The following is a 19451-nucleotide window of genomic DNA, read 5'->3' as shown; positions in this document are numbered from 1 at the left end:
GGCATCATCCTGGTGGCCAGGGAACTCCGTGGACACCAGGTTCAGGGCTCTGTACCTGGCCCAGACTCTGCAGCCTCCGCTGTCGGCCCCCGGCCATCTCCAGGGCCCTGGGCGAGCTCCGTGTCCCAGGCGCCGGTGCCATCCACAATTTTCCTGGGCCCAGGAGACGTTCCTCAGCCCAGGCTCCCCCTGCACCCGGGGCCCACTCTTTATTCTCATTCTGTAACGAGAAGCAGGAAAGAGCCCGCGGGAGGAGACGAGCGCCCGCCCTGCCCGCCCCTCGAGAGGCCTTTCAGGCCCAGGGAGACAGGCACCGAGCAACGGTTTATTGACAAGTGGTTTCCAGGAGGAGAGCTGGGCCCCCTCGGCTCCGAGGCCCCAGGTCCATCAGCGCTGACCCTCGCTGGCGTTCACCGAGCCAGGCGGCTCAGCAGTAGCCCCGCAGCAGCGGCTCTGCCCCGCCCCAGCTCCTGGCCCCCGCACCCTGCCGCCAGGGCCCGCCTGTCCTCAGAACCTGGGGCCAGCTTCCCTTTGGGGGTTCGGAACTTGCTCTTCTGCCTGTAGAGCAGGTTTCTCTGGAAAAGGCGGGGCAGGCAACCTTCATGGAGCAGGACAGCCAGGACCATGCCTACGAGAGACAGTCAGACCGCAGGGTGGACCAGACACCGCAGCCCAGACCCTCCAGGCCTGGGGTCCTCCCTTGGAGATGGAGACAAGCCCGTCAGAGCTCTGCGGAGCTTGTAACTTCTAGAACATGCTCTGGGACCCCGATCTGGGATCCCACAGGGGTCCCGAGCCAGGCCCCACCTGCTCAGCCTCTCCTCCCAGGCTACCTCATGGAGGTCACATGCATCGTGGGGGCACTGTGTGCTGTTGGGAGGGCGAGGGGAGGAGAGGGACAGAGGTGGGCCTGGGCCAAGAAGAGCGGGGCCTGGGCCCATGCCCGGGCCTGGCCGACTCCCTCCTAGACCCCACGTTCTGTGTGGAATCCAGGAGTTGAGAATTCCAGCCCCCACCAGTCTCCAGGTGTCTGGGAAGGCTGGCCAGCCAGGTGTGATGTAAGGGTTCAACCTGTGGGTGGTGGCCCCAGGGGCTCGCTGAGTTCCACCTAGGCCAGGGCCACATGTGGTACACCAGCAGCCACTCTGTGTCCTGAGGACAACCCATGATCAGCTGCTGACCCTCTTGGGTTGCCCTTTTCTATTCCTTAGGTGGACATGGTACAGTCCCTCTAGAGCAGGGCCAGGCTGAAGGGTAGGACACCTGCTCAGGGTCCCAACCACTGGGCAGTCACATCTCCGCAGCCAGCCCGGCTTCCGATCTTAGCCACCAGACGGCGCTGCCCGCAAGGCCCTGCTTTTAACTTGGACTTTCTGGATGATGACGGCTACGGGGATGTGCGTCTGCCCAGCCGAAGTGCTCTAGATGATGGACAAGGTTCTGTCAAAGGCGCCAGCCAGCCAAGGTGGGTGACAGTAGGGAGAAGCACAGCACAGATTTGGAAGCTGAGAAGCAAGTGAACCGTGAAGGGACAGACAGCTGTGAGGGGGAGCCTGTGGGCGAGGGACAGCCCATGACTGGGCCCACCATGCTGACCCTCCTGCTGTGCTTTAAGAACAGTTTGCTGCAGCCCTGCCTAACTCACAGGATACACTGCTTCCCTCAGCAAGTAACCTGTGGTCCCCAAAGCCCACCCGCCGGCGGATAAGGAGAAGATGGCTTGTGTGGCGCGAAGGAGAAGTGGTCAGTGTGGGCCACAGTGACCCACGCTGCCGCCAGTGGTTGGCAAGGAAATCCCCCTCCACGGGAGAGACCCCTGGAGGGGTGGGGCTGGGAGGCCCAGGGAGGACTCCCCGGAAACTTCCCTGGCCCCCAGCCACGCAGGAGGGCAGGAGGGGCATGCCGACCCCCTCCTCCCTGAGAGGGCCCCCTCCCCCTTTCCCTCTCCTGTTCCCTCCCACAGAGCCACGTCTGCCCCTCTGAGCGTGTGCAGTGGCACTGGGTGTGCAGCGCAGCAGCAGGGAGCCGAGCGGGCTGGGGGGTGGGCTAGAGCGTACCCATTGGCTCCACAGAACCCTGGTGCTTCCGCAAGAGGGGCCGGGTCTCTCTGGGAGGGGTCTCTCTGGGAGAGGTGCTCAAATCCGCGTGAGACGAGCTCAAAGTCCCAAAGTCTCTTTCCTTTCAAAGAGCGCGGCCTTTCCCACTGCACTGCCAGGAGCAGGGCCACTCTCCAAGAGGGCATCAGGGCCAGCAGGTGCACTCACCCCCCCCCAGGACAGGGCAATGTCAGCGTGTATGTGTGTGGGGGGTGCCGAGCCCCAGACTCTCCCCACCCAGCCCCCAGAAGCTTCCAAGGGACATGTGGATGGCTGTGGGCCTCAGCTACTCAGACGGAGTCTCAGTGAGCCAGAGGCCACATGGGGTGGACAGCATTCCCTAATCCACGTCCTGCCCAGAGCCTGAGAATGTGACCTTGTGGGAAATCGGGTCCTTGCACATGGAGTAGAGTGGGCTGCTATGTCCAGGGGTGTCCTGTAAAAGAGGAGACACAGGCACCGACAGCAGGAGCTCAGAGTGGGGTGCCGGGAGCCGTGGAGGGACAGGAGCACCTGCCCCAGACCTCAGGGGCACAGCCTCCCCCTCCTCGGCCTCAGACTGCCCTCCAGAGCTGTGTGCGGCCACCCAGGCTGTGTGGCTTGCTGGGTCACTCTGGCCAAGCCACCACCGGTCAAGCCCAGCTCAGAGCCAAGACGCCGCACAGGTCTGAAACCCACCTGCCGGGTGAGTTCACCCTCTGTCGGCCGTCAACTGGCGTCTTTGGTGAGGTGTGCTCACCAAGGGGAAGAAATCACCCCAAACAGGAAGGCCCCGGTCACCCTGGGGGGAGGGCGCTCCACGGGCACCGAGCGGAGGGTACGTCTGGGTGGACAGCACTAGGATGCGGAGCAGCCCGGCTGCCCTCCCCGGCCAGCGAGATGGAGCTTTCAGGAAAGGAAGCGAAGCCCAGTGCTCCACCGGGTGGCAGTGACCTCTGACCAGGTCAGGGTGCCAAGGACGCGAGGCTCTGGAGCGAGGAGTGGGGGGCAGGGTGGAGGCGGTGAGGACAGGCCTCCTGGTCCTCCCTGGGCACCCTCCAGGTAACACGGAACAGGACTCCCAGGGCAGCCTGCAGGCCCACGCTGGGGACGAGAGCGCCCGGCCAGAGGGCCTGAGGGGGACCACAAGCTGCTGGTGAAATCGTCCCCCACAGCACCCGAGGCAGTGGAGACCTGGAGGCCAGGGGCGCCTGGGGTCTCCATCCCTGGGCCCTGCACCCCCACCCACCCCACAGCCAGGGCTTCCAGCCCCAGGGGCCTGCCCCCACCTCACCTGTCAGAGGGCCCAGCCAGTACACCTGGGCGTACTCCAGCCAGGAGTGCCCGGAGCAGCGGAAGGTGACGGAGGCGGCCAGGGCGGGGTTGACGAAGGCGGACGTGGAGGGCCCAGCTGCAGACAGAGCACACAGGCCTCGTGTGGGCCCAGCCTGCCGCTGCCAGTCCAGGCCAGGCCCGAGCCCCGGAGACCACATGTAGGCCCACTGGTTCAGCTCCTGACCAGGGCAGCCAAGGCCTCAGGGCAGCCAGGACAAGGGTCCAGACCCTCCCCACACTGGCCCAAGAAGGACCCAACCCTCCTCCAACACCCTGCCTACTAGGAGGCAGCCTCTGAGGGCAACTGGGCGGGAGCCAGGACTGGGAGGCAGAGACCTGGAGGGACAGAAGGAGAGACAGACATGGACAGGCAGAGGAGACAGACAGCTGGAGACGGGGAGGGACAGAGCAGGGACCAGGAGGTGGGGGCACACAGAGAGGGAGAAGGCAGAGCAGAGAGAGAGGCCAGGTGGTGAGGGCAGAGAGGACGGCGCGAGGGGCGCTGAAGGGCCAGCAGCTCTCGGGATGGCTGGGGGGACCACAGCAGTCAGGCAGTGTGGCCAGGCAGGGCAGAGCAGGTGGCCAGGGGACACAGGCCCCCAGACAGGTGGTGACCAGGTCAGACAGCGGCATACCCGAAGGCCAGTGCCCTGGCCCACCCGAGATGCCTGGGCATCTGTGCTGAGGCCGAGCCCAGGCCACTGGGCCACAGAGCCTGTCCCTGCAGAGCCCCCGGCTCATCTCACCTCAGTGTCCACAGCCTTGGTGGTCCAGGCCACCAGCTGCCCGCCCTGTGCTGGGCCTGTCCTTACTGAGCTACAGCCCCATCTGTGTAAGATACCTGCTCAGGGACAGTCCCCCCGGTGGAGCCAGGGCCCGTGCCTGAGGTCTAGGGCCCAGAATCCGAGCAGGACCTTGAGCGGGGCCCAGGAGGCCTGGTCAGGAGGTCAGCCTGGCTGGGACGGGGTCACAGGTGTGGGGCAAGGAAGGCACGGCCGTCTCAGAGCCCCACAGGGAGTGTGGGGACGTGAGTGAAGATGGCCCTCAGGACTTGTCACTCCTGGGGGTGTGTCAGAGGACTCAGGGGATCTCGGGTCAGAGCTGGGGCCAGGCCAGAACCTGCTGGGTGGACCCTGGGACCAGGTGTGGCGTTTCTGGAATGAACCAGGCAGCAGCTGGGAGCTGGCAGGGGCCGGAGCCTCCCCACCACCCTGCGTCCAACCTGCTGGTCCTACACACCCACCAGGGCCCCAGGAAGTGGCCACCCCAGCCTGGGGGTCGAGCACCTCTGGCCTGCACCCCCCTCTCCTGCTGTGGTCCTGAAGGGCCCCGCAGAGGGGAGCAGGTCTCACCTACGTAGGTCATGACGGTGACCAGCAGAGCCAGGGTGGGCACCCTGTACCCAGGGGCACTGTGCTGCAGGCGGAGGAGGGCCAGGTGGAAGAAGAAGGCGCAGGTGCCCTCCACCAGGGTGCCCTGGGGCACAGAGGTGCGCAGTGCCGAGCTGCAGTGGGCAGCCATGAGGCTCTGCACCAGGTGCAGCTCGCTGAGCTCCCAGGCCCAGCAGCGCCAGGCCAGGGCGTGGGCGGCCTGCATGCCCAGCCCCTGGGCTGCCAGCTTCAGCAGGGTGCTGGACAAAGACGCCTCAGCCATGAGGAAGTCCTGCAGGGCCACAGAGGGGTTGGCCGAGGCCCCATCGAAGGTGGCCCCGTGCACCAAGAAGAGCAGGAAGACCAGGGTCAGCAGCAGGTCGGGCCCGAAGCCCCCTGCCCACGGGCCGATCTCCATCAGAACCTGCATCTCCAGGCAGCAGGCTGCCAGCTGGGCCGCCGCAGCCACCTCCCGGGCGAAGCTGGCATAGGCGCCTGCCGAGAGCAGGGCCCTGGACGCCCTCCTGGCTGCCTGGCAGAGGGCACAGGTGGCAAAGAAGAAGGAGAGGGACACGTTCAGACCAGCCATCACCCGGGCTCCAAGGAGGAGCTGTGCTGAGCAGGGACCAGGTGACGTGTGCGTCTGGCCAGCCCCACAGACCAGGGTGGGGGAGGGCGGGAGCATCCACCTGACCTCTGGGAAAGCCACAGCTGCACCCCTGGCTACCGGCCCCACTGGTCACAGGCTGGTGTGGTCAGGAGCACCCACAGTGGACCTGCCTGCCTGGTGTCCTCCCCAGGGTGTGGGAACAGTGGGACCCACATCCCCCTCTCACCAGCCCCAGGCAGGGCACCTCCTTCAAAGCTTCCATCTGAGCTGTGACTCAGCCTGGGCTCCTGGCCGCAGGACCACGTCACCTCTCCCCTGCTCCTGGGCTGTGGCCCACCTCCAAGCCCCAGCTCTGCCGCCCTCCAAGTCACCAGCCACGAGCGCCCCAGGAGGCAGCTGCTGCCCAGGGGGCCTGTGCCATGGACCCACGACCCCCACCGGGTGGTGGGCCACCAGCAGAGTGCCGGCCCTCAGGAGCTGCGCTGCAGAGGTGGCCTCCTTGGGCTGCCCTCTTTCTGCCTGGCACCGCGGGTCCCATGACACCCCCAAGGAAGGCCGCGACTGAGCGCCACAGAGTAACTGTGTTTCTGGAATGAACCAGGCAGCAGCTGGGAGCTGGCAGGGGCCGGTGCCAGGACTTGCGGGTGGGGAGGGAATCGGGTCACGAGGCAGGGGCCAGTGCCCTGCAGGACCCCCACCCCGGCACCCTGTCCTGAGGTGCAGATGGGCCTCTTCCTGAGGACAAATGGCCAGACAGGAGGGACCACGGAGTCGGGAACGCCACGGAGACAGCTGGGCACTGGCTGGTCAGAGAGGACATGAAGCCTGGAGGTCACAGGCCCAGGGGCTGGGGGTCATCAGGGCTCCACTGTGGTGTGACAGGAGGAGGAGAAGGAGCTCAGGAGTGTGGCTCTTCTGAGGCTGTGGGGTGGCTGCCCGAGCAGGAACCAGTGTGCAGGGCCAGTGGGAATGGTCATCCCGGCAGAGAGCAGATGGGGCCCGGCTCAGAGGCGACTGGGAGGGGCCGAGGGGACAGGAGCACTGGGCCTCTTCCCTGCCTGTCCTGGGGAAAGAGGGGAAAGACGCCCCCTGCCCCAGAGGGCAGTTCCAGGGGGGAAGAGAGGACACGTCTGGGCTGCAAGGTCAGGTGGAGGCCTCCTGGACAGCGTGACCACAGACAACAGCAGGGGTGCATTGAGGAAGGGGTGACAGGGCAGAGTCAGACAGAGACGGGTACCCCCCCGGCAGGTGGCGGGGCTGAGCCAGAAGGTGGGGATCTGACCGCAGGAGCCAGGGCCTCCCCCCGCAGGGCCAAGGCCCCTGTCAGACACCCCTGCAGGACTGTTGGAGCCCCTCCCCGCCCACCCTCCTCATGCCCGCTGGGCGGGGCACAGCTGGCCCCACAGGTGCCCCCCACTCCCACCAGCCTGCCAGAGGGCTGACCACAGCCACAGGACGCCCAGGCAGCGGGAGAGCCAGGGCATGGCCTGCTCAGGCCCTTCTGTGGGAGCCAGCGCCCAGCCTGCCTGGCGTCTTTAATGTGGAGGGAGGAGGCCGGGCAGCCGGCGCTGGCCCACCAGAACCAGTCCAGGCCCGCACGGGGCCTTTCATCTCTGCGAGCCTCGCCCCTTCAGGCCTGTGCCCCAGCCTGCACCTCGCAGGGCCGGGCCGTGGTGAGACCTGCCAGAGGCCAGAGCAGGCGGTGGCCTGGGAGCCAGGAGCTGGGGCCCAGCAGAGCCAGGAAGGCACTGGTGCCCTCCAGGGGCAGCCCGGGCCTTCCAGGAAGGCCTCTCTGCCGTCAGAAACCCGGACCGTGCTTGAGGCTGCCCCAGACTCCAGGTCTTGTGGCCATCCAGGGGTCATCAGAAGTTCCACTGCCATCTGCCTGGACCATGCTGCCTGCGTGCCACCTGCCTGCTCCCCAGGCTTGGGTGGGGCACCCATCCCTTCTCATCCTGTCCCTGGGTGGGCCATCTGCTCCTGGGCTTCGTAAGCTCAGACCCTCTGTTTCTGCCCTCTGGAGACCCTCCTGCCCTGAGGAGCCAAGACTCGTGTCTAAACCAAGCACTGTCCACACAGCCTGACCGTGCGGACAGTGGCCTCCAAGTGACCACCTTCCCTTGAGCCCACTTCTGAACTGCAGAACCATGGAAGACCCTCTTGCCTCTGCTCAGATAACTGTTATTTTTACTTCTCTTCAATATCGTTCAAGGAGAGAGACTGTGATTCTTGGACTATGGTCTATAGCTGTGGGTCACTGAGATCCGACTCCTACGAGAATTCTCATGTTGTTCTCTCTGGAGGAAGGGTGATTAAAATACTGTGTTATACTAGAAAGCGAGAACTTTGTCTTCTCATATCGATGTTCTCTTGGGTTTTATTGTTATGATCTGAGTGATCACACATCTCAAGTGGAGACTGGCAGAAGGATAATTCTAGGTTAGTGTTTTGTAAATATGCATCATACAAATGTGACTCTTACTGGTCAATGGTTCACAAACTGTGAGCAGACCCAGACCTCTCTGCCCCTGCGCCAGGGCTTGTCTCCAGGGATCCAGAAACCCTGTTTTCCCTGCTGCCACCCGCCCCCAGCCTCCCCGTCTGGTCTCACTTCTGTGTGGAGATCCAGCTGCTCCACCTCAGCTAGACCTGCCCTAGAGACGGCGACGAGATGCCCAGTGGACAGTCCCCTCCGTGCCTGCTGTACGGGGTGGGGACAGCCAACCCCACGCCACGTGCCGCCTCCTGGGGCTGTTCTGAGTCGTGGTCCACCAGTGAGGCATGGAGCAGCGCTCAGTGAGTTTGGGGGCTTGTCCGCAGCTGTGGACGGGGGCTCGCGGTCCTCTGTGGCCCAGGTGGTGGGCCTCCTGACAGGATGGCCCCGTGCCGCTCGCTGGAGTTGGGCCAGACACGTCTGTGTCTGGTCTCTTGTGGCCTGGTGGGTTTGCAGCCCTGGAGACCTGCCCGTGTGGACTCTGCCTCCCGGCCCTCCAGCCCCAACCCTGTGGGGCCCAGAGGGCACCTGGCCTCCCACGTCTCCTGAAGCCTTCTCCTCTGCCTCCGACCCTGAGTGATATCGGGCAGAGTGGGGGCTCCCAGAGCACGTTTATGGGGTTTCTGTAGGGGGCACAGGCCCCTGGATACTCCAAGGCCAGCCGGGGAACGACCTCGAGGTCAAGCTCTCCCTACCCTTCTCTGTCCACCCCACCCTCGCTGACCGTGGCGGAGAGTTTAGAGCTCTGCGTCCTTCAAGGAAGGGAGGGGCAGGGCCAGGGCCAGGAGCTCCCGGAAACCCAGGCTGCCCTGTGACCTGGTCGCCGTCCACCCCTCTACTCTGCCAGCAGGTAGGACTGCGGTCAGACCTGGCCTCTGCGGTAGATGGCCACCTGTCCTTAGACCCTCAAAGCACAGTCAGGACTTGTCACCTGCCACCCTTCCCAAGGAGGCCAAGTGACCCTGGGAGGATGGTGGCCTCCGTGGTGACACATGGCTTCTCTATCGTGAGGGGACAGCTTTCGTGTGCAGAGGGCACTGAGACTGTCCTGCTGGAGCCATCGATGGCTGAGCCGTGTGTTCTTGGCTGAGGGTGGCCCTGCCACTCCTCAGCCTCTGTGTCTTGAGTGCCCTGCAGAAAGTTCCGGCCCTGGGAGGGACTCGGGTTCTTCCTGGAGCAGAGAACCCTGGGTCTGGCTGAGCCTGTAGCCAGAGGCCCTGCCCAGTACTCAGGCCTGTGGCCCTCAGAACAGCAGAGCTCGCGCCCTGCACTCACGTTTCACCCAGGAGGCCTGAGTCTGATGGCCACCGCTGACCTTTCTGGGTCCCCCAATGGCAGGGAGCTGATCTCAGTCAGCCAGGCTGGGCAGTGGAGGCTTCTCCGCCTGAGACTTTGAATTCCGGTTCTTTTTTGTTGTTCTATTGAGGATTGAACTTAGGGACCACTGAGCGCCATCTTCAGCTCTTTTTATTTTTATCTTTTTTTTTTTTTTTTTTTTGAGACAGGGTCTTGCTAAGTTGCTTAGGGCCTCAAAGTCGCCAAGGCTGGCCTCCAACTTGCAATCCTCCTATCTCAGCCTCTGAGTCATTGGGATTACAGGTGTGCACATCCCTCCTGGCTGGCTAGAAGCTCCTGACCTCATTTCCCTGGAGACCTGAAGTGGACTCTGTCAGATGCCCCACGTGGGGTGGCATCTAGTGTCAAGAGGGTGAGTGTGGCACAGTCCGTGTTTGAGGGGCCCTGGCAAAGTCCGCATCATGCTCAGGGCCTGACACTCTAGCTGCATGCTGTGAGCCAGGGCGTGGAGGCCCAGGGCCGTGGACACAAGGACGCAGCCCCCAGGACCCCCTGCAGAAGCCACACAGGCTCCCTGGCGCCGGGGCCCTCAGGACCCCCTCTGCACACCTCCACCAGCACCCTAGCTACCTGCTCCCTTCCGTCCTCACCTCCAGGTCGCACCCCTGTGCAGCCAGAAGCTCACCTGGCCAGGCCGTGCCGGGTCCAGTGGCTTCTCAGGGCCTGGAGACATCTGCCCCCATGTCCTCGTCAGCCACCTGCCACTGAGCTTTAGGCCCTGCAGGCGCCTGCCTGGGCAAGCGTCCCGAGGTCACGAGACCTCCCTGCTGCAGTCCTGCCACCTCTTCACCCACCAGGGTGCAGACCTGAACCACGGGCCCTGTTGTCCCTAGCCGGGAGGTCACCAGCCCCCGGCCAGCAGCTGGTCAGGGGCGACAGGTGTCTGTGGGCCCAGGACACAGAGCTCAAAGGTCCTGGAGGCCCACCACCGGCACTGCCCACCTCCCCTCTCTCCCCCCTGCGGACAGCCCCCAGTCCTGGGCCCTGGCCCGATGAACAGCGCTCCCTGGAGACACCTCTGGGGCAGCCTGTCGGTGGCTGGCTCCTGGCCCTAGATGCCTCTCCTTGCAGCCCGGCCCAGCCCTAGGCTTAAGTGACCAGCCACTCTGCCGAGGCGCTCTGGCTCTGTCAACAGAGCCGCGCTCACCAGGGGGGTCCTGGGGGCTCTGTGCCGCCACCTTGGTGCCCTCTGACCTGGTGGGCGCTGGCTGCAGGTGGCTGGGCTGAGGCAGGAGCTGGTGCTGCCCCCAGGGGCCGTGCTGGCGTCAGGGTGGGTGGGAGCTCATGCTGTGGTGAGAGAGCCAGGCGGACTGTCGGTGGCCAGACCCAGGAAGAGACGGCAGTCAGTTCAGGGCCTCCTACTGCTGCCCCTTTCTGTGCAGGGAGGGCGGCTGGGTTTCCCGGACGGCGCCCCTGGCTCCTGAACCCTGTCTGCTTTGGCGCTCCCAGGGCAGCAGGCCAGTTCTGAAGGAGAGCTGGGAAAGGTTCCGGGTGGCTGACGCAGCCCTGCTGGGCCTGCTCTGGGGACTCTGTCAGCTGGTTCTGCTAACCTGCTGCCCATGGCTGTCCACTTAGGGTTCCACACTCGCCCTCCATGGGGACAGCAGGAGCTAACTCCGGTCCAGCCACGGGCGACCATCTGCAGATGGCCTCTGGGAAGCAGCGTTCCCACCGTGAAAGCCCACGGCACAGCTGGCTGTTCCTGGCTGCTCCCGACGGCCCAGCAGAGGGGCAGGGGAACACGGGGGGGGGCGTGGCTTTGGGTCCCAGTGGCCATCAGCAGTTTTACAAAATGCCCATGACAAAGACGGCAAGCTACAGCAGGGTGCCTCCACAGAGGTCCCTCCTGGCCCATGGGCAGGACCACTCCTTGCCGTCCACTGCGGGCACTGGCCCAGGCTCCTCCTGCCCCACACATGCTCAGACCCTGTCCTCCACAGGCACTCCTCTGGTCTTCTCAGCAGATGCTGTGCCCCGCGTCCTCCTCGGCGGGACCCTAGGTCTAGCAGGTGGTACCGCAGACACTGCCGGGGACGAATGCCCTCGGGAGGACCAGGGCTGGCGGCACCCCCCAGGGGACAGGCTACTGGAAGGATCACCCCTGGGTGCCCAGGGTGCTATCAGTCCCAGGTCCCAGAGCCAGTCCTCAGCAGGCGATTCCCGGGACCTGAGGCCTCTGGAAATCTCCCACCGCGAGGCAGAGCCTCCGCCAGGTCCCCTGGCAGTGAGAGGGTGGGCCTGGGTCGGGCTGCACGCGTCCCACACCAGGACTGAGGTCGTGAACGCGGGGACCTGGGCATGCTGCCGTGTGGCACAGAGACGAGGCCTTGCTGCTGGCAGGTCACTTGGGGGCCTCCTGGAGAGAGAGGCAGGAGGAAGGGAAACGTGTGCCCACCCCTTCGGGCCTGGGAGTCACCCGGAGGCCTGCTCCCACGCCGGCTGGAAGGACGGGGTCCTGAGCACACTCTGCCCTCGTCGCAGCCCAGGCTTTAGCACCGAGAGCCAGAAAGCCAGATCTGAGGTGGGCCCGGGATGGGTCCAGGCAATAGGCCCTGAAGGCGTCCTGGCCACCAGCCCAGGGGAGCAGACCTAGACCTGAGGGGCACTCCCTCGGCCTGGCCGGCAGTGCCGGGCAGTGGGCTCCTCTCCTTTCCTCTGCTTGTGCACAGCAGGACACAGGGTGCAGGCCGGGGGCCTGCTCCGTGAGCGTGTGGAATCATCTCCCAGTGGCTGGGGCCAAGGCCAGCCTGATACCAGGCACAGGCAGGCCTTGGGGGCAAGAGACGGGGCAGCCAGCTAACTGCCTTCTGCCCACGCCAGGAGCTGGCTCACCCAGTGGTCAGGGCCCTGGGGTCACCCTGCTGCCCAAGGTCACCCGGCTGCTCCAGGGTGAGATGGCATCCACACGGGCAGCTTTGGCTCTACATCCCCGAGCCAAGGCTGGGTTGAGGGGTGCAGCAGCTGGAGACCCCCATCCCCCAATCTCCCTGTGTGGGCCAGGAAGCCAAGGAGGGCCATGTGTCCAGCAAGACGGGACCCAGGCAGGGAGCCTGGCCATGACAGAGGCCCACACTCTCCCTCTCCAGTGCTCTCCTTCCCTCTGCTCTGGTGGTCAGAGCCCATGGGCACAGCTGGTGACTGGGGGGACAGCCCAGGCCTGTGCATGGTGGCCCTGCTGGCCTCTCTCAGGACTGGGCTCTTGGAAGCCCTGCCACCTGGCCCCTCACTGAAGCTCTTGGACACCCTTGGTTCCCTGAGCTGAGCCTGCAGCTGGTCCGCCTGTCCCCCTGGATCCCCAGTCCTGGTGAGAGGCAGAACAGGGGCCTGCAGACGCCTCGGCCCCACTGGCCAGGCTGGAGACTCCCAGCCTAGGGCAAGACCCTCAGTGGACCTCCTGCCTCTTGGAAGTGTAAGTCTGGGGTCAGGGTGGAGGGGGTCAGGTCAGGGAAACTGCCCACCCGGTGGGTGGGGATACATGTCCAGAGGGTGGGGTTTCTGTGAGGGCTGGGAAGGATTCTGGAGGAACCAAGGGGTATGGGGAGCCAGCCCAAGGCAGGGTGAGGCCATGGAGTGGACGTGGTGGGCCCCACCCCAGGGAAGCGGGTGGTGCTGTTCTGGGCACAGGCAGGGCTACCTGCAGCAGGAAACGGCAGGCGGGAAGGGGGGACAGTGCAGGACAGGGCCTTGCCAGCTGCCCAGCACTGTCCCTGCCCTGCTCACCTGACACTGCCCAGGACAGTGTGACCCGGCCATGCCCAGTGCAGGCATGGGGCTCAGGAGTGTCCGAGGCAGACTGGCAGGTGGTAACAAGCTAGGGCGCCTGGGGATGGGTGGCCCTAGGCCTGGGCAGCAGCTCCGGGTGCTGGCGGATGCTCTGGTGGCAGTGGCTGAGCCCCACCTCCATAAAGGGCCTCAAGACTGCGCGCAGGCCGCACCCCACAGGCCTGGGGCCAAGGCTGCCTGAGGTCCCCTCAGAGGCTGCCGGGGCTTGGGGGAGGGGTGGGTGTCGTGAGGCAGCAAGCGCTGGGTGGCATTTGCAGGGGAGTGGGGGGCGGAGCCAGGCCTTCGCCTCAGGAGGGCTTCGCATGTCCTAAGAGCCCCAGGGCCACCAAGCCCCAGGAAGACCAGGCTCAGCAGAGGGGCAGGGGCCTGGGAGAAAGGGTGGGAAGGAGGGAGACACCCAGGCCACTGCAGCCCCACCCAGGGCGAGGACTGGGTGAGAGTGACAGAGGGCCCTGCCAGGGGGTCCACAGAAGAAGGTTGTCAGGGCCCCACCCGGTGCCCAGGGAGTCAGCTCTAGGGTGACAGCTGTGTGTCCCTGTCCCAGGGTCCTTGGGTTGACCCCTCAGGAGTCATCCTCTGGCTGCTGTCCCTGTCCCTTCCCAGGATAGCAGCGAAGCCACCGAGGCTCGGCAAACCTGTGTCCAGCCCTTCCACTGGCCTCCTAGAGGCCCACAGACCAGGGTGAGGCCAGGGTCTGTCTCGGGGCTCCACGCCGGCCCCAGGTGCCCTGGCAAGCTGCCCCTCCCAGAGCCCTGAGACCTGGCCCACAGTGAGTGCCCGCTAGGTGAGGGTGAGGCTCGGAGAGTCCTGGCTCTTGTGGGCCTTGGTGCCGGAGGGCGTGGGCAGCGCGGAGGCCTCCTGGAACTCCTTGGCCATGTAATAGTAGCAGACGGCGTCCAGGCAGCAGTTGGCGTCCGAGAGCCTGCTGGTGATGGAGAGGGCCCGGCTGAAGGCCTTGCGCTCTGCACAGGAGGACAGGCCTGTGGCCACCTGCACCGTCAGCACCACGTGCAGTGGCAGGAAGCAGACTACGAACACCACCAGGTTGGCCCAGACCATGCGGGCAGCCCTGCGGGTGGCCTCCACCTGGCCGGCTTCAGAGGCTGGCCTCCGGGCCAGCGCAGTCACCACCTGCAGAGAGCAGAACACCAGCACGGCCAGGGGCAGGTAGAAGCCCAGTAGTGAGAAAGTGGTGGTGCTGAAGTCGTGCCGGGCGTAGTTCCGGAAGCAGAAGCCGCCCTCCTGCAGCCCCAGGCGCCAGCGGATCACCAGAGAGCCTAGGACCAGGACCCAGAGCGCCGCACACACCACCGCAGCCTGCCGCGGGGAGCGCAGCCCTCGGGCACGCAGCGGGTGCCGCACGGCCACGTAACGGTCCACGGAGATGGCCGTGACCAGGCTGATGCTCATGTACCTGTTGGCCAGGTAGATTCCCTGCGAGAGCTGGCACAGCGGGGTGTCGGAGGTGTGCTGCAGGGAGAAGAGCATGAAGGGCAGGGAGCAGAGCAGGCAGAGGTCGGCCACGGCCAGGTTGGTCATGTAGACGCGGGTCTCCGTCCACTGCCGCATGCGGCGGCAGAACACCCAGAGGGCCAGCCCGTTGAGCAGCAGGCCCAGCACCATCAGCGTGCCCGAGTAGGTGACAAAGAAGTGCTTGAGACCAGGGGGCCAGGAGACGGTGCTGCAAGTGCTGTTCATGGTCCTGGGGCTGCGGAGGGACAGGAGGTCAGCGTGGGCAGAAGGAAGGGCCCCAGGGAGTGAGGCCCTGCCCGACCCCATGGCCTGCTGCCCCTTGGGCGGGGATTCAGGTGAAGGTGAGTCCTGACCCATGCCCACACACCCAAAAGTCACCTCAAGGACTAAGCCCTGCCCGCTGTACAGGCCCAAGGTGGCTGAGACGGACAGATTCCCCTTCCCATCTCCAGAGCCCTCCCCTCCTGGGACCAGCCTGGGGCTGGGCACAGGGAGGCAGGGGGAGCTGGAGTCCACAGCCCAGCACCCAGGCCCCACCCTCCAGAACCCAAGCCCTCTAGGACCTCAGGTGCTGGACAGGAAGCCCAGGCCCACCAGTGCCAAGGCCCCACAGGGAGACACAGTGGCCCCACCTGCTGGCCTCAGGTCCCAAGTCAGGGCCCCAGAACAGGGCCAAGGCAACGTTGCTGCCACTCCTGGCACCACACCTGCCCCTCCCTGGACCTGTCCGCTCCCAGCAATGGCCCCCCAGAATGCTCCACCTCCCTGTGAGTACTGACCCCCAGGCCCGAGGTCCAGAGGTCCTTCCTGGATCCCCCCGAGGCTCCAGCCCCACGCACATCTGGGGTCAGGGTGTCCACTCCTTGAACTGTGAGGGCAGCCCTGTCCCTCCCTGCCTTGCTGCTCAGGGGTGGATCCCTCCACTCTACCGTCCACTGTGGTCCCTCGCTCTCTGGCCCATGCTCTACAGGGCAGCCCAGGAGGGCCCAGCCCAGCCCCCAGGCTCAGTCCACATGGACATGGCAGAAGCCTCATGCCTGGGAGCGGTAGTCAGCACAGTGACCGGACTCGGGCCCTCGGCCTCAGCTCCCCCGCTGGCTAGTCTCAGCTGCCCCACTGTGAGAGGCGCTGACCTTGGTGCACACCACTGTTGTGGTCAGCCAGAAGGAATGGACATCACCCAGAGCCCAAACCCACAGCCACACACCTCACCTCTGCCTCCTCGCCGGATACCAGGAAGGACCTGGGTGGGGCAGGGGCCGCCTCTGGCACCCAGTCCCCCGAGGACAGCCAGACCCAGGCTGGCCTGTCTGCCACAGGGGGAATTAGGGGCCCTCTCCACCAGGAGGGAGGAGCAGCCAGCCCGTGACTGCAGGCTGGTTGGCTCCCTGGAGCTGCCTGGGGCCCCCAGGGACCCTCCCAGCCCACAGTGCATTAGGGAAGCAGGCACAGATCCCACCACAGCCAGGAAGCTCCTCCTGCTCCCTCCCGGATCCCACGGCCACTGAAGTGTAATGGCGCATCCGCCAGCAGGAGAAGTCTGCGCCCTGCCCCAGGTGGCTGTGGGGCCCCTCGGGGCTCTCTTCCCTCCTCCCTCCTGCATCCCAAGACTGAGGCCCACGGAGGGACCCTGAACCAGGCCAGCTCCAGGTCCCCCAGGACCTCCTGGCCCCCACTGCTGGGACGCCCCTTCCTGGCCACCTTTCTCTACGAGACCCAGGCCACCCAGATGTCCTCTTCACTGTCCCCAGAACTCCAGAGTCCTGAGAGCCCATTCCGAGTCCCATAACATCTCAGCCACGAGGGGCCCAGGCCTGTGTGGGGAGGACGCCAGGTCCAGGCCCCACGCTGCCGCCCAGCCTGCTGGCTGGGGAGAGGAAGGGGCTGGCTGTGGCCGACCGGCCTGTGGAGGGGTGACGGTGTGGGTCCTGGCCTGGCTCCTCTCTGAGGTCCTCATGTCCACCCTGGGCTTTCATTTTAGGTTAGCCTCAGACAGTCCAGCATTCTGTTGGGAAGCTTTTTTAAAAAATCTAAGCACAGTCTTTAAATTTCCCCTTGGCGATGATGCACCCCGGGATCACTGGGGAGGACAGCCCAGTTGTGCCAAGTCCCCAGGCACCAGAGGCCTGGGCGGAGCCCGACTCATGGGACTCTGGCTTCCACCCAAACAATGGCACACCTTTGAGTGCCTTCCAAACAGTTCGGGGGGGTGAAGTCCTGGGGGCCGGCTGCAGCCAGCACATGCCCGCCCCAGCCCAGCAGAGCTGTGTCCAGGGCCAGCGGCTCAGTGGAGCAGGCCTCCTCCCTCGGGCCCTCACCTCTGCCTGCACACAGCAGGCTCTCAGAGGAGCTGCCACAGGCTGGAAACGGTGCCTGAGGCGCTGCTGAGACTTCCTGCCCAGGGTGGGGCTGGTGTGCACAGGACCAGGCCCTCTCCCCCTGATTCAGCTATGACCATCAGGGGAGGAGGTAGTGGTCCCAGAGGGAGGCCCTACCATGCCATGACCCCCTCCTAGCCCTCCCCCTGTCTGCGGGGGACCCACAGGCCCATCCTGACCCTCCTCCTGTCTGGGGGACCACAGCCCCCTCCCTGCCCTCCTCCTATCTGGGGGGACCACAGCCCCCTCCCTGGCCTCCCCCTGTCTGGGGAACCACGGCCCCCTCCCTGCCCTCTTCCTGTCTGGGGTACCACAGCCCCCTCCCTGCCCTCCTCCTATCTGGGGGGACCCACAGGCCCATCCCTGCCCTCCTCCTGTCTGGGGAGACCACAGCCCCCTCCCTGCCCTCCTCCTATCTGGGGGGACCACAGCCCCCTCCCTGCCCTCCCCCTGTCTGCGGGGGACCCACAGGCCCATCCTGACCCTCCTCCTGTCTGGGGGACCACAGCCCCCTCCCTGCCCTCCTCCTGTCTGGGGGAACCACAGCCCCCTCCCTGTCCTCCTCCTGTCTGGGGGGACCACAGCCCCTCCCTGCCCTCCTCCTGTCTGGGGGACCACAGCCCCCTCCCTGCCCTCCTCCTGTCTGGGGGACCACGGCCCCCTCCCTGCCCTCCTCCTGTTTGGAGGGAACCACAGCCCCCTCCCTGCCCTCCTCCTGTCTGGGGGACCACAGCCCCCTCCCTGCCCTCCTCCTGTCTGGGGGACCACAGCCCCCTCCCTGCCCTCCTCCTGTCTGGGGGGACCACATCCCCCTCCCTGCCCTCCTCCTGTCTGGGGGACCACGGACCCCTCCCTGCCCTCCTCCTGTTTGGAGGGAACCACAGCCCCCTCCCTGCCCTCCTCCTGTCTGGGGGACCACAGCCCCCTCCCTGCCCTCCTCCTGTCTGGGGGACCACAGCCCCCTCCCTGCCCTCCTCCTGTCTGGGGGACCACGGCCCCCTCCCTGCCCTCCTCCTGTCTGGGGGACCACAGCCCCTCCCTGCCCTCCTCCTGTCTGGGGGGACCTACAGCCCCCTCCCTGCCCTCCTCCTGTCTGGGGGACCACAGCCCCTCCCTGCCCTCCTCCTGTCTGGGGGGACCACATCCCCCTCCCTGCCCTCCTCCTGTCTGGGGGAACCACAGCCCCTCCCTGCCCTCCTCCTGTCTGGGGGAACCACAGCCCCTCCCTGCCCTCCTCCTGTCTGGGGGACCACAGCCCCTCCCTGCCCTCCTCCTGTCTGGGGGACCACAGCCCCTCCCTGCCCTCCTCCTGTCTGGGGGAACCACAGCCCCCTCCCTGCCCTCCTCCTGTCTGGGAGACCACAGCCCCCTCCCTGCCCTCCTCCTGTCTGGGGGGACCACAGCCCCCTCCCTGCCCTCCTCCTGTCTGGGGGACCACATCCCCCTCCCTGCCCTCCTCCTGTCTGGGGGAACCACGGCCCCCTCCCTGCCCTCCTCCTGTTTGGAGGGACCACGGCCCCCTCCCTGCCCTCCTCCTGTCTGGGGGGACCTACAGCCCCCTCCCTGCCCTCCTCCTGTCTGGGGGAACCACGGCCCCCTCCCTGCCCTCCTCCTGTTTGGAGGGACCACGGCCCCCTCCCTGCCCTCCTCCTGTCTGGGGGACCACAGCCCCCTCCCTGCCCTCCTCCTGTCTGGGGGACCACAGCCCCCTCCCTGCCCTCCTCCTGTCTGGAGGGAACCACAGCCTCCTCCCTGCCCTCCTCCTGTCTGGGGGACCACAGCCCCCTCCCTGCCCTCCTCCTGTCTGGGGGACCACAGCCCCTCCCTGCCCTCCTCCTGTCTGGGGGACCACAGCCCCCTCCCTGCCCTCCTCCTGTCTGGGGGACCACAGCCCCCTCCCTGCGCTCCTCCTGTCTGGGGGGACCACAGCCCCCTCCCTGCCCTCCTCCTGTCTGGGGGACCACAGCCCCCTCCCTGCCCTCCTCCTGTCTGGGGGGACCACGGCCCCCTCCCTGCCCTCCTCCTGTCTGGGGGACCACGGCCCCCTCCCTGCCCTCCTCCTGTCTGGGGGACCACAGCCCCTCCCTGCCCTCCTCCTGTCTGGGGGGACCACGGCCCCCTCCCTGCCCTCCTCCTGTCTGGGGGACCACGGCCCCCTCCCTGCCCTCCTCCTGTCTGGGGGACCACAGCCCCTCCCTGCCCTCCTCCTGTCTGGGGGGACCACAGCCCCCTCCCTGCCCTCCTCCTGTCTGGGGGACCACGGCCCCCTCCCTGCCCTCCTCCTGTCTGGGGAACCACGGCCTCCTCCCTGCCCTCCTCCTGTCTGGGGGAACCACATCCCCCTCCCTGCCCTCCTCCTGTCTGGGGGAACCACATCCCCCTCCCTGCCCTCCTCCTGTCTGGGGGACCACAGCCCCTCCCTGCCCTCCTCCTGTCTGGGGGACCACGGCCCCCTCCCTGCCCTCCTCCTGTCTGGGGGACCACAGCCCCTCCCTGCCCTCCTCCTGTCTGGGGGACCACGGCCCCCTCCCTGCCCTCCTCCTGTCTGGGGGACCACAGCCCCTCCCTGCCCTCCTC

The 19451-nt window shown here is 66.2% G+C and overlaps 2 protein-coding genes across 2 annotated transcripts; both read right to left on the bottom strand.

Annotated features, from left to right (window-relative positions):
• Positions 1–312: 312 nt before the first annotated feature.
• Positions 313–5484, bottom strand: LOC101959392 (aquaporin-12). The gene is made up of 3 exons (XM_005339658.4): positions 4763–5484; positions 3370–3486; positions 313–628 (listed from the first exon to the last, which is right to left on the bottom strand). Exons 1-3 carry the CDS (start codon positions 5463–5465, stop codon positions 411–413), a joined length of 1038 nt encoding a protein of 345 aa, XP_005339715.2. The 5' UTR covers positions 5466–5484; the 3' UTR covers positions 313–410.
• Positions 5485–7689: 2205 nt separating this feature from the next.
• Gpr35 (G protein-coupled receptor 35) lies at positions 7690–14726 on the bottom strand. Its single transcript, XM_005339643.3, has one exon. The coding sequence runs from the start codon at positions 14719–14721 to the stop codon at positions 13804–13806; it is 918 nt and encodes a 305-aa protein (XP_005339700.2). The 5' UTR covers positions 14722–14726; the 3' UTR covers positions 7690–13803.
• Between the last annotated feature and the right edge of the window lie 4725 nt (positions 14727–19451).

The sequence above is a fragment of the Ictidomys tridecemlineatus genome, chromosome 7, assembly GCF_052094955.1.
Source record: "Ictidomys tridecemlineatus isolate mIctTri1 chromosome 7, mIctTri1.hap1, whole genome shotgun sequence".
NCBI lineage: Eukaryota > Metazoa > Chordata > Mammalia > Rodentia > Sciuridae > Ictidomys > Ictidomys tridecemlineatus.
This window is presented reverse-complemented; position numbering and strand designations above follow the sequence as displayed.